This window comes from Vulpes lagopus, chromosome 2, assembly GCF_018345385.1.
Source record: "Vulpes lagopus strain Blue_001 chromosome 2, ASM1834538v1, whole genome shotgun sequence".
Classification (NCBI taxonomy): Eukaryota; Metazoa; Chordata; class Mammalia; order Carnivora; family Canidae; genus Vulpes; species Vulpes lagopus.
Genome location: NC_054825.1, coordinates 97695334 through 97721564, shown reverse-complemented (window position 1 = coordinate 97721564; position 26231 = coordinate 97695334). Strand labels below are relative to the sequence as shown.

At 43.3% G+C, this 26231-nt stretch overlaps 1 protein-coding gene across 1 annotated transcript in view; it reads left to right on the top strand.

Annotated features, from left to right (window-relative positions):
• The first annotated feature begins 1424 nt into the window (after positions 1-1424).
• The window catches only part of LRP11 (LDL receptor related protein 11), a 46609-nt gene continuing 21802 nt past the window's right edge, over positions 1425-26231 (top strand). Inside the window, exons 1-3 of the mRNA XM_041744419.1 lie at positions 1425-2144; positions 9112-9269; positions 23279-23420. Of these exons, the coding sequence (XP_041600353.1) occupies positions 1535-2144; positions 9112-9269; positions 23279-23420 (910 nt within the window). The 5' untranslated portion in view covers positions 1425-1534. The remainder of the gene's footprint in view (positions 2145-9111; positions 9270-23278; positions 23421-26231) is intronic.

The following is a 26231-nucleotide window of genomic DNA, read 5'->3' as shown; positions in this document are numbered from 1 at the left end:
GTTTCTGTTCAGGTCATGATCTGCAGGTCATGGATCCAGTGACATGGCCCGTGAGATCTAGCCCATTCTGGGCTCTGGGCTCACTGCAGAGTGTGCTTGAGATTCTCTCTCCTCTTTTCCCCCTCCTGCTCCTGCTCTTTCACTTTCTCTCTCTCAAATAAATAAGTAAAATCTTAAAAAAAAAAACAAAACAAAACAAAAAACCACTGCTGCTCAGTTTTGTAACTGTGTGGTGACAGGCGTTTCTGTGGTGACCCGTCAACAAATATACGAGTGGTTTGGGGTTTTCTTATATTTTCATTTATTAATTCATGAAAGACACAGAGAGGCAGAGACAGAAGCAGGCTCCCTGCGGGGAACCTGATGCAGGACTCGATTCCTGGACCCCAGGATCACGACCTGAGCCAAAGGCAGATGCTCAACCACTGAGCCGCTCAGGCATCCCAATATACGCAGTGTTAAATGATCGTGCACACCTAAAGCTAACTTGCTGTATGTCAATCGTACCTCCATAAAGGAAAAGATTATCTGCTAAATCTAATTAAATAAAACACATCTTCACTAGATCTTACATGATGGAAGCTGGAGGGCTCTCTACACACTTAAAGAGATAACTCATCAGGCCCTCGTAATTGACTGTGTTCAGATTTCCGGATATGTCTGTGGACATATGACTGTGACTACTTGATTTTTTGTATTTTTCATCAGCATTGCCCACCTTGTGCTAGCCAAGTACATCTGGGGAACCTAACATGTCAACAACAGTCAGGGGCGGTGAAGGATCGAAGGCTGTGTCCGGTGGTTTCCCAGTTCAACCACGGCCTAGGTCACGGAGGTCTGAGCTTCCCTTCTGAGCTGACCTCGGCGCGCACCCGGCGTGTTAAGAAAGCCCAGGGAGGCTAGACACAAGCCCCGCCCGGACCTGCAGGGCCCGCGTGCGCAGGGCGCCTACGCGAGCCCGAGGCGGGCGGGACGGGGGCGGGGCTGGGCTCGGCGCGGGAGCCGGCGGGGGGCGGGGGCGGGGCTGGCTCGCGCGGGAGCCGGCGGGGGGCGGGGTAGGGGCGGGGCTCGCGCGGGAGCCGGCGGGGGGCGGGGCTAGGGGCGGGGCTCCGCGGGGAGCCGGCGGGGGGCGGGGCTAGGGGCGGGGCTCCGCGGGGAGCCGGCGGGGGCGGGGCTCCGCGCGGCCCCGCCCCCGCCGCGGTCACTGTTCACACGCCGGGTGCTGATCCGCGCCGAGCCCGTCTCGCCGCCGCGGAGGGCGCCCCCGGAAGCCGCCGGAAAGCGCGAGCGGCGGGGCTAGGCCGGGCCGGCTATGCCTCCCGTGGCCGCGGTTCCCGCCGGCGACCGCGCGCCCGCGGCCTCGGGGGTGCAGCCGGGCCCCGCGGAGGCCGCGCTGTGAGGCGCCAGGGCCTAGTGGCCGCCGCGGCCGCGCCGGAGGGGCCCGGGGCCGCCGCCCGCCCGCCGCCCGCCCGCCGCCCGCCCTCCTCGCGCTCTGCGGCCCCGCCTAGGCTCGCCGCCTCAGCCGCCGGCCGCCATGGTCTTCGCCTCCCGGGAGGGCGCGGGCTCGGCGCGGCACCGGGCGCTGCGCGGGCTGCTGCTGCTCTGCCTGTGGCTGCCGAGCGGCCGCGCGGCCGCACCGCCCTCCGCGCCGCTGTCCGAGCTGCACGCGCAGCTCTCGGGGGTGGAGCAGCTGCTGGAGGAGTTCCGCCGGCAGCTGCAGCAGGAGCGGCCGCAGGAGGAGCTGGAGCTGGAGCTGCGCGCGGGCGGCGGCCCCCAGGAGGGCTGCCCGGGCCCCGGCGGCGGCGGCGGCGGCGGCGGCGGCTACAGCGCCATGCCGGACGCCATCATCCGCACCAAGGACTCGCTCGCGGCGGGCGCCAGCTTCCTGACGGCGCCGGCGGCCGTGCGGGACTGGCGGCAGTGCCTGGCGGCCTGCTGCTCCGAGCCGCGCTGCTCCGTGGCGGTGGTGGAGCTGCCCCGGCGGCCCGCGCCCCCCGCCGCCGCGCTCGGCTGCTACCTCTTCAACTGCACCGCCCGCGGCCGCAGCGTCTGCAAGTTCGCTCTGCACCGCGGCTACAGCAGCTACAGCCTCAGCCGCGCCCCGGCGGGCGGGCCGCGAGACCCGGAAGCCTCGCCTCCAGTGGGTGAGCACTGCGCGGGGGAGGCCGGGGCAGACCCGGCAGACCCGGCAGACCCCGGCGCCTGTCGGCGGCTGCACCCGGGGGACTGCTCCGGCAGGGCAGCCCGGTGGGAAATGGAACAGCCGCGTTGCAGGTTATTTCGGGCCGCGGCATCCGGAAGGCTGCCTCTGGGTTCTGTTGTAGATGGTTTCTGAGAAACCCTAGAAGACGGAGCAGCAGAGGGCACCATGGCCTGCTCCTGGAATTTTTCTGGCCTTGGGGAGGGAGGCTGATCTGAGAGGGTTTACAGAAATTCGATTTAAAGGAGGGGGAAAGCTCGAAGCAAAAAAAAAAAAAAAGTTTATTTTAGGCTCAGATTTTTTATTAAGTCATGGTTTGTGTCAAGTAACTGCAGGAGCAAAATCTAGTTAGATGCCAGATTGCTCATAACACACTCATTGCTTAGCTTGGCTCTCACGACTCCTGATTGCGTGTGCAGTGGCTTTCATCACACGAAAATGGCCAAGGGAAACTTGATGTCAGTTATTTTGAAGTGAGTCCAGCTGATTTCCCACGAACTATGGTCCCTTTTGTAAGGACGGAAAGGAGGCGGTTTTGATTTTAGTTGGAAATAAGAAAGTGTAAGGCAAGTCTTCTTTTTTTAAGATTTTATTTATTTGTTTGACAGAGAGAGAGCGCGAGTGCACAAGCAGGGGGAGCTGCAGCCAGAGGGAGGAGAAGCAGGCTCCCCACTGAGCAGGGAGCCTGAGGTGGGGCTCCATCCCTGGACCCTGGGATCATGACCTGAGCCTGGAATCATGACCAGAGCTGAGGGCAGACGCTCAACAGACTGAGCCACCCAGGCACCCCCAGCATGTCTCTTTTTTTAAAAGAGTTAATAATGAAAATTTTCATTCTATGGTTTTACTTCCTGCAGATGCTCTGAATGACAGTCGAGGCACAAAAAGAAAATTGTGGCAGTTGGAGATTAAAGCCATTGAGGGAATAAAACCTTGATTGGGCCCATGTGTGGTTGGCTGTGTGTTTGATTGCATTCTGTTGCTCTTTGATTTATAATAACATAAGAATGGTATAGTAAGATTGGGGGTCGAGGGCAACCTCAGCCTCTTTGGAAACCTGGAGTCTCCAAGACCCAAAGGTCCAGAGAGAAGGGTCTGGGAAACCATATCCACAAGCCATATCCACAAGCCCATCTTCCTACTCACTTCCACCTGAGATAAAGCTCAGGACCCTTGTCAGGGGAGCAGACATCAAAGGGTCAACCTGTGACTGCTCAGCCCCAAGGCAGATACTAGGAAGAACCCCAAAGTTTTCTCCCTAAAGGGAAGGCAAGAGATACTTTCACTTGGACCTCCACCAGCATCCCTGAGCCTGCCCCATGACTACTACACACACATCCTCCTGTTTGCTCAAATGTGGACCAAAAAAATCCCAGCAGCCAAGAACCAAAATCCTTTTCCCTTGCACATCTGGAAGAAACCAACATTGCCAAAGGAAGTTTTCTTATAAGCTAGGGGAAATCAAAGGAAAATAAACAAGAAAAGAATATTCTCAAGGAAATTAAAAAAGGAAAAGTTAGGTTTACTAGTAGGAGTTTCTGAGTCACTTTAATTTTTTTCTTTTTAAAATATTTTATTTATTCATGACATACACAGAGAGCCAGAGATATAGGCAGAGGGAGAAGCTGGCTCCCTACCAGGAGCCTGATGTGAGACCCCATCCCAGGACCCTGGGATCATGACCTGAGCCAAAGCCAGACATTCAACCACTGAGCCACTCAGGTGCCCCCGAGTCACTTTTCTTCCACTCCCTTCTTTGCTCTTCCCTTCCCTAGGCAATTCAATTATGTAGATGTTAGGGATGAAAATGGGTGTCTATAGGGCTTGGTTCTCATTCTGGAAAACACCGTCATGCTCACACTTCAGATCCCCAGCAACACAGAAACTAAAAGGATGTAGCTCAGACCCCAAGGTGCCCTCATTTGCAGCTAGGGCAAAGCTACCTACCCAAATGCCCTGTGTTTGCCCTTGCCCAAATGCATAACATCCGAAGCTCTTTATGCCTCTGAAACTTCGTTTTTCCTTCTCTAATTACCTCTTATTTTCCAACTCTTGTGACCATACAGAGTTGGAGGCTAAAGGAGTGTGAATATGGTTTAGAAAAGCTTAGGGGATCCCTGGGTGGCGCAGCAGTTTGGCGCCTGCCTTTGGCCCAGGGCGCAATCCTGGAGACCCGGGATCGAGTCCCACATCGGGCTCCCGGTGCATGGAGCCTGCTTCTCCCTCCGCCTGTGTCTCTGCCTCTCTCTCTCTCTGTGACTATCATAAATAAATAAAAATTAAAAAAAATTTAAAAAAAAAAAAAAAAGAAAAGCTTTTGCAGAGAATTTATTAGGGCCACCTGATGTGAATAAAAATATGATGCAGAAATGGTGAAGGGGCAGGTGGAATGGAATGGCACAAATTTATACCAGAACCCATCAGCCATGTTTGTTGCTAGGCATTATTATGAGGTCCTTAAGCTCATGAACTCACTCTCCTCACAACAACCAGAGATCTAGGTTCTGTTATAATCCCCAATGTACTGGAAGGTTCTGTGAGAGAAAGTCACCTGCCCAAAGTCTTGCCACACATGAGTTATAGAGCTGTGTCTCACAAGTGTCTCATAGGAAATAAGCACAGACCATTAAATTGGTCATTCATTCTTCTGGCATATTTTTGTAGGAAAGTGATCCATGCTAAAGAAAAAGTAGAAGCAAGAAAATTTGCTGTGACAGTATTTATAATGGTGAAAAAAATGATAAAGTTAATGTCCAGTAGAGGTTAAAAATTAAAATGGCAGCTGTGAAGTTTATGTAGTAACATGGGCGAATCTAGAGTATATGAATAAATATCAATAAATAGAATAAATCAATAAGTTAGGTTAACTCAGGTTGTAAATTTATATTTCCTGTAACTGGAATATACTTTGGGAACCCCCAAGTATAATTAGAAATATCCGGGCTGACATCAGAACTGACAGATGTATCATTTTTATCGTCTTAGGCAAGTAAACTTGACTCTCCTTTCCTCATGAGTCTGATGCAGATGGGAATACCTACCTCAGAGACTTGTGAAAGTTGAGTGACATTATGGCTCATGAGCACTTAGCCTGGTGTCTAGTACAAAGAAATCACTTAATAAATGGCACCTCATATTATCATCAGCTCACCAAAAATGATAACCAGACTGAGGTTGTGAATAATCCTTTACTGAAATGTTACAATTAAGAACACCCAATGAAAAAAGAAAACCACAAAAACAACCAACCTCATGAATTTTGACAAATGGTAACTAAGCCTATTCCTTAGTCTGGCCCCACTTCTGTGTCCTGACTTCAGGACTCCCTGCTAATTTCTAAACCACCACTCTAACATTTGTGCCCACACAGTACAGATCCAGATTCATTGCTGTGCTATCAGTCACAGCAATGTGTTATAAATCAGATTAGTTAACAATATTATTCTTATCTGTATAAAATGTCAACTTGTTATGCTTCATCAGAATTGGTATGAGTCTTATTTTGCCTCAGTAGATCTGACCAAGTGTGTTTAGTTTTCAAAAGAAATCAATGTTTCCATAGTATTTAACACTGATGTATTACATTTTTATGATGAAAATTTAAATTTACCTTTATCTTGTTCTTTATCAGCAAGTCAAGTTTTTTTAAAGATTTTTTTTTTTTTGAGAGAGAGCGAGAGATTGGGGGGAAAGGGAACAGAGGGAGAGAGTGAATCTCAAGCAGCCTCCGTGCTCTGTGTAGAGCACCATGCTGGCCTCAGTCTCACAACCCTGAGATCATGACCGGAGCCAAAATCAAGAGTCAGATGTGCAACCAGCTGAGCCACCTAGGCACCCCTTAAAGATTTTATTTTTAGGTAATCCCCACATCCAACATGAGGGCTTGAACTCACAAGGGACAACTCTTGATCAAGAGTCCCATGTTGTACCAACTGAGCCAGCCAAGGGCCCCAGCAAGTGAACTATTTTTAAATGATAGCACACTCCTTTCCTCTTCTTGTTGTCACTTGTCTGTCTTTAAGGAGTGTTTCTTAGTAGATAAGCTCTAACTTATTTCAAAATACATTAATGCAGCATAATTTGCCCAGATTGGAACAAAAGGAGGAAATATATCTCTTGTTTCAATTACAACAATGATTAATGTAGAGGATATGAGGATTTCACTGTGTTCATAAATCCTATCTTAAAGCATACCTAAAGAAAAATAAATGATTAAAATAATGATTGTTATCCTCTTCCCGGAGTGGCAGGATTAGTTTTGTAATATGTGGGATATTTCAGAACTTACCTGATTTTTTCCATCTTAAGTCTTTGAGATTACAACTTTAAGGGCTTAAACATATATTACAGCATTCATTTTTGTTTATATCATATAGGTATATTTTGTTTACTTATAAAAAGTATTTTAAAATAAATTTTCATCCAAATAGTTGCTAACTATAATGTATTACCATGAGTTATAAGTTGCTTTCCAGAATTATAAAATGGTAAACCATTGTGTGGAAAGCAATGAAACTTCCAGAACAAAAAGAAAGTTCTCTGTAACACTCTATAAAATGGCTTATTAGTAATGAAATTGTCACCTCTCTCCTTACCTGGAAGAAGCAGAATAAAGACCTGACACTAGGGCTTTGCTCAGAGATGGAAAAGGCAGAACAAATTTCTTCTTAGGCCAAGTTGCTTTTATGGCTTATTTAATTTTATGGCTTATTTAAATCTGTTATTAGTCCTCATTGTTTAAATGACTATAAAAATGGGACTCGCCTTGAAGTGCCTGTGTGGTGCAATCGGTTAGGCACGCAACTCCTGATTTTGGCTCAGGATCTCTGGGTCATGGGATCAAGCCCTGCATCCAGTTCTGCCCTTAGCACGGAGTCTGGGTAAAGGCTCTCTTTCCCTCTCCCTTTGAGCCTCCCTCCACTCTCTCTCTTTCTCTCTCTCAAGTAGTCTTTAACAAAACAACAAAAAACAAAAAAAAGTGGGACTCATCTTCTCCAATAGGCAAATGTAACCATTGGCAATAGCAAGTGTGTTTATTCCCTGTAAACAGGCTCATTAGAAAGTCCTCTCTTTTTGAGGCTACCAACAGCATTCTCTCTCTCTCTCTTTTTTAATATTTTGTTTATTCATGAGATACAGAGAGAGAGAGAGAGAGAGAGAGAGAGGCAGAGACACAGGCAGAGGGAGAAGCAGGCTCCATGCAGAGAGCCTGACATGGGACTCGATTCTGGGTCTCCAGGATCAGGCACTGGGCTGAAGGCGGTGCTAAACCGCTGAGCCACCTGGGCTGCCCCAACCAACAGCATTCTCATTCAGAAAAGCCACAGCTCTAAGAGCTGCCAGCCCCATACAGAAATTCTCTGTTTCTGGGTATTGGGAGGATCAGTAGATGAGAAGACAGGGCTGGATGAGCAGGTCTCCGAACATCTAAAATGTCATGGTAACTTGTCAAAGGGTTTTTCTTTTTTTCTTTTTTTGAAAGGTTTTTCTTAAGCAGGGAAATGACCCAATCAGATTAGAATTTCAGAAAAGTAATTTTAGCTAATGTATCAAGGTGACTATTCTTTGTTGCCTGGGGAGAAATGAATAAGATTGCTGCTAGCCCCAAATCTCAGGCCCTGGGATATTTGGGTTGGCCCTTAGAAGTTTGCTTAGGGCAATGGGGCTCTGGAGGAAGAGTATACTGAGTGCCTCAGCAGCATCATTCAGAGAAAGTTAAGGAAGAACAAGTCCAGGCCAGAATTTGGACAGCTTTGGCACTGGAGAGGGAGGAAATAGTGGATGCCAAAAAGCATATATTACAAGAACTTATAGATTTTTTTTCCTTGGTTAATATTACTAAGTTTCTTTAAGATATATGTGCATTTGGGTAAGTTTACTAATAAGCTTAAATCAATAAAATATTCACATCTCTGTTCTTAGAAATGTTTTCTGTATACAGCTTTTCCTATCAGTCAGCACTGAAGCAGCTACCAGATGAGGATTAGTAGTTAGTGAACATAGTTAATAGTTAGCCTTGAATTATTTAGTACCATTCCAGATCAAAGGTAAATATATACTTGTTTTGCTATTGTCAGAAACTCAGTGTGCCAGGCTCTGTTGTAAAAAGTAGTTGTTAGAGGGACCCTTGGGTGGCTCAGTGGTTGAGCGTCTGCCTTGGGCCCAGGTGTGATCCTGGGGTCCTGGGATCGAGTGCCCCTCTCAGGCTCCCTGTGGGGAGCTGCTTCTCCCTCTGCCTATGTCTCTGCCTCTCTTCCTGCATCTCTCATGAATAAATAAATTAATAAATGTTTTTTTAAAAGTAGTTGTTAGAAACTGTCTTCTATTTTTCTAGATGAAACATTGTATTCCAGAGAATTTCTAAGTGAGCTTTATTTTGTGTGAGTCCAAGAACTTGCTTTAACTTTCCAAATTTATTTCCTATGCATTGAACACTTTATATCATTTCTGTTTTAAAAACTTGAGGATAAGAAAAAAAATCTGTATCAGGTGGATTTTTTTAGATGTGTTTCAGAAGTCCTTTTTTGATAAATTCATTTAATCAAATTTTGAACATAAGTTATTTATGAATTAAATAAAAATTTGACTCTAGAGAATAAAGCTACTACTCCAGATTAGCTGGCCTAGTACTCTGTCTTGTACTCACAACCTTATCCTAACTATTAGTGCTAGCTGATACGCCACACCTCCTCTTCTGCATGTATTATAAATTCCATATTCCTAAATGTTGCTGTTTTATTGTGTAAAGAGAATACGATGAAAATCAATAAGAAAATAACTTTTAGTTGCTATACATTCTCTTAGTAGTTTGTTGGACTCCATCCATTCTAGCAAACAAGATTCTTCTTTAAACATATCATTAAAAAAATAGAGAGTCATCTCTCTTGTGAATTATTGGTTTTCTTTCACAGAAAAGGATGAGCCCCCGCTTAGCAAGGCTGGGCAGGATGTGGTCTTGCATCTACCTACAGACGGAGTGGTTTTAGATGGCCGTGAGAGCACAGATGACCACGCCATTGTCCAGTATGAGTGGACACTGCTGCAGGGTGACCCATCAGTGGACATGAAGGTAATTCATGACATCATTGTGATGACTGCAAGTATTTCCATGAGGTGATCTCTCATAATGTTTTTCTACTCCTGTTCCCAAAATATCAGTCAGCTAGCAGAAAAGGTATGAAATGGAGAGAGCATAAAACTGATTGTTGAAAAAGTGGTTTATTATATGAATTTACTTTTCTACTGAGTAAACAGTGATTCTGGTCATTTGTTTTGAGCTTACTCTTGTTCTTGCTACTTTTTTGGCAAAACACTTCAAGGGAAAAGATTCAGGCTTTGTTTTCATGACTCAGATTATTTCTAAATTTTTCATTTCTTCTTAGTTCAAGGTCCAGGTAGAAAACTTGAAAAATATGAAGGAATATAAAGAGGAAAATGACAATAGAGTAAACAAATTCTTCCCAAGCCAGAAAGCAACCACCTCAGCTAGCAGTGAGGCCTGCTTGAGATAAATGAGTTAGTAAGGGAGGGGAAGTATTCTGTTTAGGTGCTCCGTACTGATTTTCATCAAGCTTGTTGGGGCTGGAACTGCTACAGATGAGGGAATGAATCACTCTCCCAGTGGCTTCCTACACCCAGGGAGTCTTTAATTGAGCTATTAAAGAGCACGATATTAATTTCAGAAGAACATAATGACTCGACATTTATATATATTGTGAAATGATCACCACAATAAGTCTAGTTAACATCTGTTACATCACACAGTAATACATTTTCTGTAATAAGAACTTTTTTTTTTTGAGGAAGCCTTTGAAAACTTTTTTTAAAGATTGACTTTCAGCGACTTTCAAATATACAGTATTATTAACTATAGCCACCATGCTTTATATTACATCCTGTGACATTTATTTTATAACTGGGAGTTTGTACCTTTGACCTCACTTTACCCATTCTATCCACCCTTCACACCCTGCCTCTTGCAACTACGCATCTATTTTCTGTATATACGAACTCAAGCTTTTTGTTTAGATTCCACATATAAGTGAGATCATATGGCATTTGTCTTTCTCTGAATTATTTCACTTAGCATAATACCCTCAAGGTCCATCCATGTTGTCACATATGGCAAAATTCCTTTTTATGGCTGAATATATATATATATATATATATATATATATATATATATATATATCCCATTTTTCCTTATCCATTCATCCATCAATGGATATTTAGTTTGTTTCTTTATCTTGGCTATTGTAAGTAACACTGCAATGAACATGGGGAGTGCATATATCTTTTCAATTTAGTGTTTTGTTTTCTTTAAATAAATATTGAGAAATGGAACTGAGGGATCCACTCAGGATATCTTGAGTTGTGAGGCAAGTGACTTTTTAATTAACTCTGTCAGGATCCTTCCTAGCCAGGAGTATTTCCTGGCTTACCCAGATAAGCCATCCAAACTACTTTAGTTAGAGAAGGTGGAAAAAGTGTATTGGTCTGCTGGGGCTGCCATAACAAAATACCACAGACTGGATGGCTTAACCAACAGAAAGTTCTCACTGTTCTGGAGGCTGAAGTCCAAGATAAAAGTGTCAGCAGGGCTGGTTTCTTCTAAGTCCTCAAAGTTGACTGTCAATTACTTCCTGTGTCTTCACACAGTCTTCTCTGTGGGAAAGCACCGACTGACATTCTTTTGGAACAAAAACAATAATCAACTAGTCATTCAAGACTGATTTAAGTCTATTATTAACTGAAAGATTTTATAGTCTTAGAATTGTGTGGACCCTTAATCAGCATCTTACCCAGCCCACATCCATCTAGGAGCCCCTTTCAGCCCATTCCTTCCAGTGGTCATCCACTCTCTGCCTGGTATTTCCAGGGATGAAAGCTTACTTCTTCACATTATGTCCTGTGATAGCAGCTTTAATTATTAGGCCAACAGGATGTGCCTCCTATTACTTCTGTGCACTGATGCTAGATCTTCTCTTTGGAAAAACACTTTCTCTTTGGAAAAACTTTGGAATACCTTTTTATTCGATGTATCAGCCACTTAAGTTTTTTGGGGGAAAAAAAGAATATCAACCACTTGGAATACTCTTATCAGAACGTAGCACTCCCAGTCTTTCAGATATTCCTTGTAAATTGATTTTCAGAGAGTCCCATCTACCATCTAGCCTCTTCTGGATTTTTTCAGATTCTTATAGGCCCTTCTTAAAATCTGACACCCTTATGAACCCCATATGTAAACTGTGGTTCTTCCTGATACAAACTATCACCTCCTGTGATCCAGACATTATCTTTACTTCTATTAATAAAGCTTAATTTACATAAACTATTTTAGTGGCTGCTTCACACAAGGGATTCATGTTGAGTTTTCCATTAGCAGGATTACCTAAAACCTGCTTATCTGTCTGCACAGACTGCTGTCCTGATGGCCTTCCCACCTGTTTGTATAATTGATTTATTAAACCTGAATGCAGGACCTTATGTTTAGCCTTTTTACATCTTAGCCTTTTGGTTTTCAACTATAACAGAAATAATTTTGAACTTTGAGTGTCATCTAGTATATTTATCATTCTTTGATGTATTGTGTCAGCTGCAAAATTAATATATCTTTATTGAATCTTTGAGAACTAAGGTTGATCAAGAAAGGTACATGGACAAGCCATTGATCATACCACTAGAGAGCTCCCTTGAAATGGATGCTGACTGGTAATTGGCACTTCTGGGACATATTTGTTCAAGCAGCTATAAATCTGCCTCTATTAATCATCTAGGTTTGTGTATTTGCTACTAAAAGCTTTATTCTGTAAGCAATGAATTACATATATGAGTGCCAAATAAAAATAATGCTGATGATTCAGTATTTAATTTATTGAAGATATTTATAAAGGAGTAACAAAATTAGGCATTTCTTATGGGCTTTTAGGGCTGACTGCTCTGCATCAAGAGGGAAATGTGGCTCAATTCCCCAGCCAAGTGTATTATGTGCTGGCAAATAGATCTGAAGTTACACAGCCATAATCCAAATTGTAAAGTCTGCAATAAGAGAGCCATTTGCTACCAACCTGTAGACTGCCTTATAATGATGTACATTCATGAATGCCACCAAAAGTTAACTGTCATCCTACTATGACTTCATCATAAAACTGTCATTGATGGAGTCACCTACTCAGTGTCAGGCAGTATAGACCTATCTGTAATCTTCAGAACAACTTCACAAGCAGGCACATCCCTATCTTGTGGATTAAAATTGTAATAAAAAAAATCATTAGGGCAGCTCTGGTGGCACAGCGCTTTAGCGCCGCCTGCAGCCCAGGGCATGATCCTGGAGACCCTGGATTGAGTCCCATGTCAGGCTCTCTGTATGGTGCCTGCTTCTCCCTCTGCCTGTGTCTCTGCCTCTCTCTCTCTCTCTCTCTCTCTCTCTCTCTGTCTCTATGAATAAATAAATAAAATCTTTAAAAAAAATCATTAAAGACTTTGAAGTGGCAAGAGATTACTGAGTACCTTTCAATGAAATGCTGGGGTGTGAAGCGGGTCCTTCAAGGTTAGCATTGTAGAGGTTAGATTGTAGAAAACAGATAATGATGCAAATAATTCTTGCCCATAGAAATGCAAATACGTTTTTTCATATAGAGATGCAACTGATTTCTGCCCCTTGGAAAAGTGGATTTCAAACATGACATTTTAACACGCATAAGTATTAATCTATGAATACATTCAATTTGGTGCCTGATAGTACTAACAGCAAACTTGTTTCAGCTTTGCATCTCCAGCAACTTCATTTATGTATTCATAGTTACTTATAACTGTCTGTTCTTCAGATTCTCATTTGTTGGTTTTCTTCTTTAAAGATTTTATTTTTATTTATGAGAGAGCGAGCATAGGCGGAGGAACAAAGGGAGAGGAGCAAGCAGATTCCTCTTTGAGTCCACAGCCCAATGCAGGGCTCCATCCCAGGACCCTGAGATCATGACATGAGCTGAAATCAAGAGTCCGATGCTTAACCAACTGAGCCCCCAAAATACTCCTCAGATTCTCCTTTGAATCTATGGGATGCCTTATTGGTTTTCTCTCTATAAAATGAGTTAAATAAAATCTTTGGTGCATGTTCATATTATATTTGTGTGACAGTCATAGTTTTAACATTTTGAGAATTGTCCTTTAATAGTAATTAATATCCTTCAGGGGTCATCTCATCCCTTTCACCTGGGCAGCCTGATTTTACACCCCAAAATTTCTTTTTTTAAGTTTATTTATGTTATTTATTAATCTCTACACTCAACATGGGGCTCGAACTCACCATCCTGACATCAAGAAGATTTGGTGTTCTTCTGACTGAGCCGGCCAGGCATCCCTATACCCCCAAATTTCTGAGAGGAAAATTGGGACTCTCAAGTCAGGGTTTTTTGTTTTGTTTTGTTTTGTTTTGTTTTGTTTCCCCTTCTGAGAATGGGATCCAGCTGACTGGAATGTTAATACAGTCCTCCCTCAAGCTGCAAAATAGGACTACTTGGAAGGTTGTTGGGAATAGGTAAAGAGCAGTTATAGGCTAGCATAGCAGAGCAATTAAGTTAAAACCCAATGTGGGATCCATTTATTTTTATGTCCCTTGACCATCTGCACCCCTCAGGGGCACTCACTGGTCAGGCTTTCCCCTGAGTGCCCCCTTATAAGTCCTCCTCTCTCCTTGCCTCATCTCCTCTGTTCTCCACCATCTACACAGACTCCTACCTCCATTTCTCATGCCTGTAATAAAAGAGTAGGCCTCCCTTTGTCCTGAAATACTTTAAAACCAAGAATGCCTGGGTGGTTCAGCAGTTGAGCATCTGCCTTTGGCTCAGGGCGTGATCCCGAATCAGGCTCCCTGCATGGAGCCTGCTTCTCCTTCTGCCTGTACGTCTGCCTCTCTCTCTGTGTCTCTCATGATTAATAAATAAAATCTTTAAAAAAAAACCTTTAAAACCGAGGTAGGACTACCTTTTCACATCCAAAAGACCCATTCAGGTATTCAGAAAACGACAAAAACCAATTAGGTCCTCACTCTTAAGAGAAATTATTTCTACTGACTTCATTATGATAAAACTGATAGCTAGGTATATTTAGTACTTAGTGTGTATTCAGTACTATACTAATCAGTCATGTTAAGTAAATATATGAGAAAGGTCATGTTCCTGCCTTGTCTTCTTCCTTTATGAAAAAAAAAATAGGAGAAATGATTGGTCAGAACCAAGAGTCTACCTACTAGACTTTAAAGTTATATATTTTCTGTCCTTGAACAGGATGTTCTACATCCATTAACTGAATATTAATCTATAATACAAAATGCAAATGCAAAAAGATACATTTTCTTAAATTCAAAAAGACATTTTTCAGGCAGCCTATTAAATGACATCGAGTTCCACAATTAGTCAACATAATACATTTAAATCTGAAGTCAGAATGTAAAATCTGACATTTAGGAACAGGATACAGAGTATAAGGGTGTCCAAGGAGATTTGGAATCCATAAATCCATAGATTTACTTATCCATATTCATCAGATGCGGAAAAAAAATTTTTTTTTTAAGATTTATTTATTTACTCATGAAAGAGAGAGACAGGCAGAGGGAGAAACAGGCTTCATGCAGGGATCCTGGGTCTCCAGGATCACGCCCTAGCCTGAAGGCGGCGCCAAACCACCGAGCCACCTGGGCTGCCTGGAAAAAAAATTTTTTAAAGATTTTATTTCTTTTAGAGAGGAGCATGCATGCATGCACCTGAGCACAAGCAGGGTGAGAGGCAGAGCAAGAGGGAGAGAGAATCTTGAACAGACTTAGTGCTGAGTATGGAGCCTAAAGTGGACTCAATCCCACACCTGAGATTGTGACCTGATCTGAAACCAAGAGTTGGAAGCTTAACAAATGAGCCATCTAGCATCTCCAGTGTGGAAAATATTTTTAACTAAATTATTTTAGAATAACACATGTAATGGAAGTTTACTAAAGAATGGATATTGTTGGGGTGCTTGGGTGGTTCAGTCGGTTAAGTGTCTGCCTTTGGGTCAGGTCATGATCTCAGGGTTCTGGGATGGAGCCCTGCATCAGGCTCCCTGCTCGGTGGGGAGCCTCCCTCTCCCTCTGCCCCTTTCCCTGGCTCATGCTCTTTCTCTCTCAAATATATAAATAAGATCTTTTTTAAAAAAGGAATAGGGGCACCTGGGTGGCTCAGTGGTTGAATGTCTGCCTTCCACTCAGGTCATGATCCTGCAGTCCTAGGATGGAGTTCTGCATCAGGCTCCCTGTAGGGAGCCTGCTTCTTCCTCTGCCTATGTCAATTGACCTGCCCCCCAAAATATTTTTAAAAATAAAAATAAAAACCCATTGAAAGACTTGATAAAAATTTAGTGAGCAGAATTTTCAAGGCAGTCTGCAGTTATTTAACCAAGACACAAGATTCCAGAGAATCTACCACAGTCTTTAAATTAAGCAGTAACTCTCTGTCTTCTGTTTTCTACACATCTTCATCGATAACAGGCCAAAGAAATACATAAAATCAATAATATCACAACAGAATTTGTAACAATAATGAAAGATTTCAGTAGAAATATTTTGAGTGAGGAAAGGAATGAGCTGAAGAGAGGTTTCACTGCCCCAGGGGCCCTGTGTCCCGTCTCTCCATCCTCTAACCCTCCTTCCTCTATTCCTTTCATGATAATTTTTCCCTTTCTCTCCCAAAGCTTAGAACTGTGCTTATACTTACTAGGATTCTAATAATACTAATTAATTGATTCTTTTTTTAAAAAAATTACTTCTAAGGAAATGTTGAAAAATAATCTCCCCAGTGGAAGAGAAAGTACATAATTCATGAAAAATAAATCTGGGTAAATTGAGTAAGGTAAGATCTATGCCAGTAAGCGGAGAAGCTTTAAAGTTCTTTGTTCAGGGCAGCCCCGGTGGCGCAGCGGTTTAGTGCCACCTGCAGCCCAGGGTGTGATCCTGGAGACCCTTGATCGAGTCCCACGTCGGGCTCCCTGCATGGAGTCTGCTTCTCCCTCTGCCTGTGTCTCTGCCTCTCTCTCTCTCTGTGTGTGTGTCTCTACGAATAAATAAATAAAATCTTAAAAAAAAAAAGTTCTTTGTTCAGAAACAAACACACAACTTCTCAGACAATAAATTGACAGCACAACAGGCTTCCAGAATCACAGAAATCAGCAGCGAATCTGTGCTTCCGGTCAAATGGAGTTTGGACCCGATTTACTGTATCTACATTTTGTAAACCATTACAGCTGGCCAGTCTGTATGTAAACTGTGCCTGGGTTCTTTCTAAGAAATGGTTCTTGGAATAAGAACCTTGGAAGGTTTTACTCTGCTGACTGAGAGGTAGGATTCTGGAACAGCTGTGTGTGTGGAATTTGGAATCAAAAGATCTGGATTTGAACCTAGTTTTGCCAATTCCCTAGCAAGGCAAACTTGGGGAAATTACTTCATTCTTTTTTTATATATATAAATTTTGACCTTTATTTTATTTGTTTTAGATTTTTATTTATTTATTCATGAGAGACACACAGAGAGACAGGCAGAGAGACAGGCAGAGAGACAGGCAGAGGGAGAAGCAGGCTCCATGCAGGGAGCCCCACATGGGACTCGATCCCAGGTCTCCAGGATCAGGCCCTGGACCGAAGGTGGCGCCAAACCGCTGAGCCACCTGGGCTGCTCTACTTCATTCTTAAAGCCTTAGCTTCCCTCAATTGTAAAGAGGATAGTATCACCCAATAGAGTTTCAGTAACAGGTCAAAGTGGGAAAATGCAAATAGAGTGCTTAGCGTACTACAGAGCACGAAATGAGCACTCCAGGAGAAGTAACTATTACGGTTAGTTCTAAACATCTTAGGATGTAAGTATTGGTCTCTTGTGACCAATAGTTTAACTGAACTACAAACAGAAGAGATATACCCACTTGTATATAAAAAAAAATTATGAGGGCCTCTTAAATCAAGGAGCAAGGAAGTAAGGCACTGTGCAAAATTTGTAGGATATATTGCCCTCAAGTAGCTGGACACCTGGTAGGGAGATAAGATGTGCACCTAAATAAAATCATACCAACTAGAAAGTGGTAAGCCTGTAAAAGAATGTAGATAAAGTGCTACTAGAATTCAGAGAAGGAGAGACTATAATCTGGTTGAGGGAAGTCTTCTCCCAGTTGGCGGCCCTGTGGTACATGTCTCTGTAATCTTAATATTCTGACAAATAGGACTTATAAAATTATATTGACTTGAACATTTCACATTGAAAAGATCCACATTCTATAGTGCAAAAATTTTGGACATGTCTGAGAGCATTCAAATTCAAGGTGTGTTCTCTGAGTATGGTGACCTAGGGCCATAAAATCAGAATCCATTTAAAATGAGAATCAGGTTTGACTTGCCCAGAGGACAGTTGGACATTTGCCTGGTGGTCTGTATAGTAACATATTTTTACTTTCCTAAGAAATACTACAGAGGGGCGCCTGAGTGGCTCAGTCTGTGAAGCATCTGCTTTCAGCTCAGGTCATGATCCCAGGGTCCCAGAATAGAGCCCTATATCAAGCCCCCTGCTGGATGGGGATCTGCTTCTCCCTCTGCCCCTCCCCCTGCCTGTGCTCATGCGCTCTCTCTCTTTCTCTCTCTCAAATAAATAAATGAAATCTTTTTTAGAAAGAAAGAAAGAAAGAAAGAAAGAAAGAAAGAAAGAAAGAAAGAAAGAGAAAGAAAGAAAGAAAGAAAGAAAGAAAGAAAGAAAGAAAGAAAGAAGAAAGAAAGAAAGAAAGAAAGAAGAAAGAAGAGAAAGAAAGAAAGAAAGAAAGAAAGAAAGAAAGAAAGAAAGAAAGAAAGAAAAATGAAAGAGAGGAGTGCTTGGCCAGCTCAGTTGGTAAAGCATCAACTTGTGATCTTGGAGTTTTAAGTTTGAGCTTACTTGGGTGTAGAGATTACTTTAAGAAAAGAAAAAAGAAGGGCACCTGGGTGGCTCAGTTGCTTGAGCGTTCTACTCTTGGATTTGTTTGTTTGTTTGTTTGTTTAGATTTTAATTTATTTATTCATGAGAGACACACAGAGAGAGAGAGAGAGAGGCAGAGACACAGGCAGAGGGAGAAGCAGGCTCCTTGGAGGGAGCCTGATGTGGGACTCGATTCTAGGTCGAGAGAGAGAGAGAGAGAGAGAGAGAGAGGCAGAGACACAGGCAGAGGGAGAAGCAGGCTCCTTGGAGGGAGCCTGATGTGGGACTCCATTCCAGGTCTCCAGGATCACACCCTGGGCTGAAGGCGGTGCTAAACCACTGAGCCACTGGAGCTGCCCTCTAACTCTTGGTTTGGGTTCAGGTTGTGATCTCAGGGTCATGAGATCAAGCCTTGTGTCAGGCTCCTCACTCAATGCAGTCAGCTTGAGAGATTCTCTCTTTACTTCCTCCTCCTCTGTACCTTCTCTCTCACTCGTGTTCTTTCTCTCTCTCTCTCTCTCTATCTAAAATAAAGAAAAGAAAAATAATACAGAGAGATCTTGTATTCACTTTATCCATTTACCCACATCTTGCCAACCCAATGGATATTGATTGATCTTCGATCTTCCCCTGTTTAGGAAGGAGAGAAGGGCAGTAGGAGAAGAAACAAGACAGAAGCAGTACTAATCTTTTGTTTGTAGAAACTCTGCATTATGGCCAGGTATCAAAGAAATTGGCTCCTGTTCTCAGGGAATGTTGTCCTGCTCTTTGTGAGAACAATGAGAACTTTTGTCTGATTCTCTTTCTCCCTTTTCCTATTTTTTATTCTGGCACTTAGGAAATGTTTGTAAAATACTTTAAATCCTTCCCAATGTCAGGGCAGCCCAGGTGGCTCAGCGGTTTAGTGCCGCCTTCAGCCCAGGGTGTGATACTGGAGTCCTGGGATTGAGTCCCACGTTGGGCTCCCTGCATGGAGCCTGCTTCTCCCTCTGCCTGTGTCTCTGCCTCTGTCTCTCTCTCTCTCTCTCTCTTTCTGTATCTCTCATGAATAAATAAATAAAATCTTTAAAAAAATAAAAACTTTAAATCCTTTCCAATGTCATTTAAACATGAGAAGATATCTGGAAGGATCACCTGGGTACTTGAAGGAAAAACATCCACCTTACTGTTCTAAATATTCTAAATATCTGATTTCTAAGAAGGATACCCCTTGTTAGCTAAACAAATAAAAAGGAAGGGATATTAATCTGAAGAGATCTAAATTGAAGCTCACTCAAGACTTTGAAGGTTATTACCGTGGTCTGGATCTGGATCAGTGTTTCCTACATCAGAAAGGAGGTACCTATGAAGGCAGAAAGAGGCATCCAAAGCCTGGGTGGGTGACTGGCCCCTTAGACAGGGGATGTTCTGTCTTCCAGCCCCAGCATTGAAAAGAGGCTCCCAAAACAAACCACAGGTCCTCAGAGTTTCAGTTTGACACTAGTGTGTTAAATGTTGACACCCAGAGAGCTCGGGCACAGGCCTGGTTAATACTGTCCACATAGATGGCCCATCTAGATCTCTTGCCTCAGGGCTTCCCTGGACTCTTAAAATGTCCATTAACTTCACCTCCACCTCACTCCTATGGCCCCACTCAGGGTCGCCCTGACCTCACCAATCTCATTCTGTTCAATCCTATGGTCTATCCTCTCTCCTCTCATGTACCTGGGCAGCAAAGCCCTCAGCTTTGGCTTTCTGCAGTCTTAGGTCTTGTCTGCATTGAGGCTGACCAGCTCGGACAGAGTTGCTCTCCCTTGTAGGACCTTATTCAAGGCCACAGGGCTTGGTGTAGTCCTTATCTGCCACCATGTACCCATGTGTCCCAAGAAGCCAGTGGTCTTACCTATTACACTGCTGCCATCTAGCAAGGCCTGCCTGATTCTGAGTCAGAGCTAGAGAGAGTGAGAGTCTACCACCTGCACCAGCCTTACCAGCTCCCACCCCTTGTAGTCACTTGCTCCCCTTGGCTCAGCCTCACACTCTGCAGCCATGGGGAGAAGTCATAACTGATCCTTACCTTGCAATAATGTAGGCAGAGATGGAAGGGAAAGTTTCCAGAAGAAAGGGTCAAATCACACTGGAGTGCAGGTCTCTTGGCCACTGCAGTGACTCTGGCTAGAGACAGGGTGGGATCAGAGCAGGGTGGTGATGGTGACAGTGGACATGATGAGAAGCAGTTAAATTCTGGATTTTTTAAAAGATTTTATTTATTGGGACACCTGGGTGGCTCAGCAGTTGAGTGTCTGCCTTTGGCTCAGGGCATGGTCCCGGGGTCCTGGGATCAAAACCCGCACCAGGCTTCCTGCATGGAGCCTGCTTCTTCCTCTGCCTGTGTCTCTGCCTCTCTCTCTTTCTGTGTCTTCCTGTGAATAAATAAATAAAATCCTTTAAAAAAAAAAAGATTTTATTTATTTATTTATTTATTTATTTATTTATTTAGAGAGCTTATAAGTGGGCAGAGGGGCAGAGGGAGAGGGAGAGAGAGAACCTTAAGCAGACTGCAGTGGGTGCAAACCCCTTCATGGGGCTCAATCCCATGACCCTGAGGTCACAACCTGAGCCAAAACCAAGAGTCAGATGCCCAACCAACTGAGCCACCCAGGAGCCCCTGTGTGTGTTTTTAAAGTAGAGCCAATAGGATCTCCATCGATTGCATATGGAATGTGAAAGACAGCAGGAGTTCAATGTGACCCTGTTGTCCCAAGCCACAGGTCTTGTCTCATTTTAAATCTTACTCATCTGACACTCTGATGTTCTGAATGTTCTCAGACATTGATGCACCCTTTTGTTTCTGAGTATCGTTTGTTCATTCCAGACTTTGCAATGATCTTATCATCTCCAGCTCTCTCTCTCTGCTTGCCCCTCAGATAATGTTTTTATTCTCACAGAAGTGACTTTTCATGTCACAGTGTGGCAGTGAAAACTGTTCAACATCTCTTTGAAATACACCACCTAGGACTGGTGGCCTTCTTTGCCACCTGTCCACCTTACAACTTTTGCAGGGAGAGTGATAGGACGTCCATCACCTGGAGGTCTTTATTCTGTGACCATCTCAGTGAGTGATAGTCACAGTATTGAGATTTCATTTCCCTGTCTATAAAAACAGGGTGATTCAGCTTGAGGTGAGAACTAACCAGTGAAGATAATGGATATATTTAATCATTTCTTATGTTTCAAGCTCTTTTGATATTTAAAAATTAAAATAAAATTGTATTTTATATTTATAATTTCTATATAAGCCCTATATTAAGTTCTTTTTACATCATTATCTCATTTGATCCTTAAAAGGTAGGTGCCATTATTACTTCCATTTCACAGATAAAGAAACAGGCTTTACTAGGGTTAAGTGAATTGTTCAAGGTCACACAGCTGGCACATGGTGGAGCTGGCATTCCAGCCCAGCTCTGTTGGATGCAAGACCCCGCTGTTAACCACTTTGCTCATGTTTCTTCCAGTGTTACTGCATATCACCTGTATGTGCCTGTTGTGTGCAGATTCACAGATCCCACTCTCACACCCTCTGACTCAGACTCTGAGGCTGGCCTGGGAAATCTGAAGTTAATAGCAGCTCTAGGTGATTGATGGCCGAAAGCAGCCTAAATTTGGCAATCACTGTATCTTCTTACATTGCCTCTGAGTGATTGTAACACATTCCACTTGTGTGTATATGTTGTCCGGACAATGCTGCTAAGCCAAGGTTATGTGTAGGAATCTAAATTCTAGGATTATGTGAATACAAACAAGCAGCTGATAGTTCTAACAGGGCAACAACTGTCTATACTTTCAAGTCCGTGAATGCATCATTGTAATAAACCATGTATTGCTCAGAATTCATTTGTAGACCATATCCAGACCAGTTCATTTAAGCACAAAGGGATATTTCCTGGAAAAATAGGATATTAAACCATTGTAGTATCTGGGAAGGCTGAAAAATATAATAGTTGGATTGAGCATCCAAAAGTGACTCCCCAGATCATAAGGTAAACAGCCTCAGAAGCTATTGCTCTGATCAGGAGGCTGCTTGAAAAGTGGCATGAGGAGAGTAGAGGATCAAGATGGGGCCCTGGGTTTAGGAGGTGAGCAGAAGTGAAGTCCATGAGAGTGATCAGCAAGGAATACCTGGGGGAACTCGAACACAGAAACAGAAACCAGGGAAGTCAGGAGTTCCAAAACCAAGAGTGGCCAACATTATAAAATACAGTAAGAGGGCCAGAGGAGGGGGAGCTGGCAGGCAGTGAGTCTAACAAGTATTGTTGACCTTGATGACCTGGTGACCTTTGCTAGATCAGTTAATGAGTTTTACCAGCAGTTTCAGAGGAATGGTAAGGAAAGAAACCAGATGGGTGGGATAAAAAAATTAATAGAAAATGAGCAAATGGAAGCAGCACATGCAGCATGAACAAAGTTTTGAAAAGGTAAGTTGAAATGGAAAAGAGATAAGATTGTATGTCTGGAGATGGTCTTGGAGTGTAGGGTTTTTTATTTCCTGTGGTTTTGTTTGTTTTTAGGTCAAGAGAAACTTGAGCATAGTGATAACAGAGCCATTTGAAAGAGAAATTACTTGATAGGCCAGTGTTCTGAAGGTCATAGAGGGAAGGGGTCAAGGCCTAGATGGAGGATTGGCCTGGAGTACATCTTATGGCCAGGGGAAAGGAGGTGATGACAGGTTTGGGTCCAGGTGCTTTCCCAGCATGAGGTGGGTGTGGAAGCCATAGTCATGGCCATAATTATGGTCCTCATTTTCTTCTCAGAGTAGATGAGATCACCTGCTGGGAAGGAAGGAACCAAATATTGAGTGTGGAGCTTGGAGGAGTTACAGGTTTAGAACAGCAGCTGCTAAGGACAAATGAAGGCTTGTCAGTTAAGGATATTGCCAGCCCAGATAAAACTGAGAATTGTGAATTCAAAGTGGAGCAGCCTGCCAAAATAGTGTATGATTTAATATTTTACATCCTTGGACCAGGAGTGGAGAGGCAACTCATGGGACTACTCCAAGGATAATGTTGATTTCCAGTTCAGGATGATGCTGGACTCCATGCCTCAGATCTCTTACCTAAATGTGCTGTTTCCTGTTTGGGTGTCAGGTACCTCAGTCAGGAACCCTGAAGCTGTCCCACTTACAGGAAGGAACATACACCTTTCAGCTCACTGTAATGGACACTGCTGGGCAGAGAAGCTCCGACAACGTCTCAGTGACGGTGCTTCCCATGGCGTTCTCCACAGGAGGTGAGAGGAAAGTCCTTCCCTTGCATTCATGGTGGCTGACAGAAACCAGCTAGTTACAGAAGGGTTGGCATTTAATATTCTGACTGCACTCCTTGGGCTCTTCCATTCTTTTTGTTTTTAAGTAGGCTCCATGCCCAGCATGGAGCTCAACACTGGGCTTGAACTCACACACCGAGAGCAAGACCTGAGCTAAGATCAAGAGTTGGTCACTTAAACAAGTGAGCCACCCAAGCGCCCCTCTTCCTTTCTGTTTTTGCTGTTTTTGGTCATGGTTGAATAAGAGTCTTTTCTAAAAATATGAAAATATAGGCTCCATTACACTTTGGACTTAGTGGCACTGCTGAATTGGGATGGAGGAGAGCTCCAGGAGATGAGATAATAGATTATGAGATAATAGGACCCTACAGACTCTTTATCTTTCCTGACTGGCTTTCATAAAAGACAATCATAGTTTTTCCGGGAGAGGCTCTTGTTTAAAGATGGGTGGTTTATTTGATTTGTATGTTCAAAGAAGGCAGCTAAGGAGCATATTTAAAACAAATTAAATTTTAAATTTTAAATAATCCTTTTAAATTGTGTGTATGTCAATTTAAAAGGGCTATTTAGGGATGCCTGGGTGGCTTAGCAGTTGAGCACCTGTCTTTGGCTCAGGGCATGATCCTGGAGTCCCGGGATCGAGTCCCACATCAGGCTCCACGCAGGGAGCTCCATGCAGAGCTCCCTCTGCCTGTGTCTCTGCCTCTCTTTCTGTGTGTGTCTCATGAATAAATAAGTAAAATCTTTAACAAAAATAAAATAAAAGGGCTATTTAAAACTTTTCATGGACACATTGTACAGATACCCTAATAATATAGCTTTATATATTTGTGATGGTTCTCATATTCTGTTGCACAATATAAACTCACTCTTCTCACTCGTCTAAATTTCTTAATTTCCCAAACATCTACATTTCTAAGATTAGCTCATCAAGTTTAAGAAATTAGATAGATAGATACAACTTAAGAGCACTAAAGATATAGAGATATTACAGAGGGAAACCCCCACAGTTCACTTCTGGAGAAGTGCAGAGGTAAGTGTGTCTAAGGGTCTTGTCATTGGTCTGCAGATACTCCCAGTGTCTGCAGGAACACAGAATGCCCAGGAGCTGTGCCAGGCACTGTGCATACAGTGGTGTGCTCCGTAGACCTGGCCCCGTCCCCATCCCCAGGTAGCGAGCCTTCACAGTTGCTAGCCATGGCTCCAGTAAACCCGCAGCATGTCTTTGCCATCCCTGACTACTCAGTAATTAGATGGTAATTATGCAACATTTGGAAAAATAAGGGTAAAAAAGACTGGAAATGGGTATATATCACTGATCTTGTCTTCTATCCAGCATAGGTCAGTATGCATATTGGAAAGGAAGCAAAATTTTAGAATGCTGAGAACTTGGCAACTTTGATAATTTGCCTTCCATAGGGATACAGAACATAAGCAGCTTCAGAATCTGGCTGGCTGACTCCCCATCCAGCCAAGGTTCCTTTTTACTGTGAGGAAGGAGGGTGACTGCCCACCGGACTAGCTGGCACCCAGCTCCTGCCCATTGCCGTCCTCTAAAGCAGTGATGGCAAGTAAGAAGAGCTGTCCCAGTCAGGAATCCAGTGTAGCCCAGATTCCAGCAGGGCCACTGATTTATTGTAGCTACAAAGGAGAGCCAGACAGTTACTCAGAACATTTTTGAGGGGTGCCTGTCTGGCTCAGTTGGAAGAGTGTGCAACTCTTGATCTCGAGGTCATGGGTTTGAGCCCCACATCAAGAGTAGAGATTACTAAAAATTAAACTTTTAAAAAAGAAAACATTTTTGAGTACCTTGGCGTGCTAGACATGCAGCAGGGCCATTGGAAACATGGCATCAGCTCCAGCCACTCACTCTCTGTAGAGGACCGTTGAGCCCAGAGGGCTGTCCTTCCGGGATCAAGAGCTCAACTTGGCAGGAATTGAGTCCAGTACTGATTCTTGGAGAACCCTGCCATCCCTACAGAAGTTGGATAAAGATTGCTTCTGGGAGGGAGAAAGGGATATAAGTGCAGGTACAAGCCAATGGCTAACACTGCACCAGCCTGGCATTTGCCTGGTTTATTGACTCAGGCCAATTTTCCAGGGCTCCAAACGTAAATTGGCAGTTGTACATTTCTGGCCTTTCTCCAAGATGATAATAAAATGTATTTGAAGTGGCAGAAAGTTATGTGAATCACTTTTGATTACTGAAAGTCCACTTGGATATAGGTCTTATGTATGTAACTTTATACAGAAGATAAAAAAGAATGGTTGTGTCATTAACTAGTATCTGGACTCACTCTCTGGCTAGATTGGAATAACATACTATGAATTAAAGTAATAAAACACCACATAGAGACAATTGAAAACCGGAAGTGGGGATAGAAAAGTGTTTCTCTCCCCTCTGTTACATATGGACTGGTCTTACTGTTCATAACCTAGCTGTAATGGTAGCCAAGGGTGCATGTTCTGGGGGAACCAGACAAGCATGTACCCCTGCTTCTGTGATAATAATTTGGTTGAGCTTTGAGTATAGAGGTTGCATGTTTTCAAACTTTGGGAAAGATAATCTATTCAAATGCCAAGCCAATAAACACTTCTAACATAATCTGGATTAGTGGTCTCCAGAGGATCTCCCAGACACAGACATTTTTAGGATGGAAAAGAAGACACCTGAGCTTATATTTTTAGTAATTTCTAATATTCTTTAAATGTTTAGTATATTTTATAACATGTTTAATATGTTACTGTACTAGTATGTGCATATTATTTATAGGT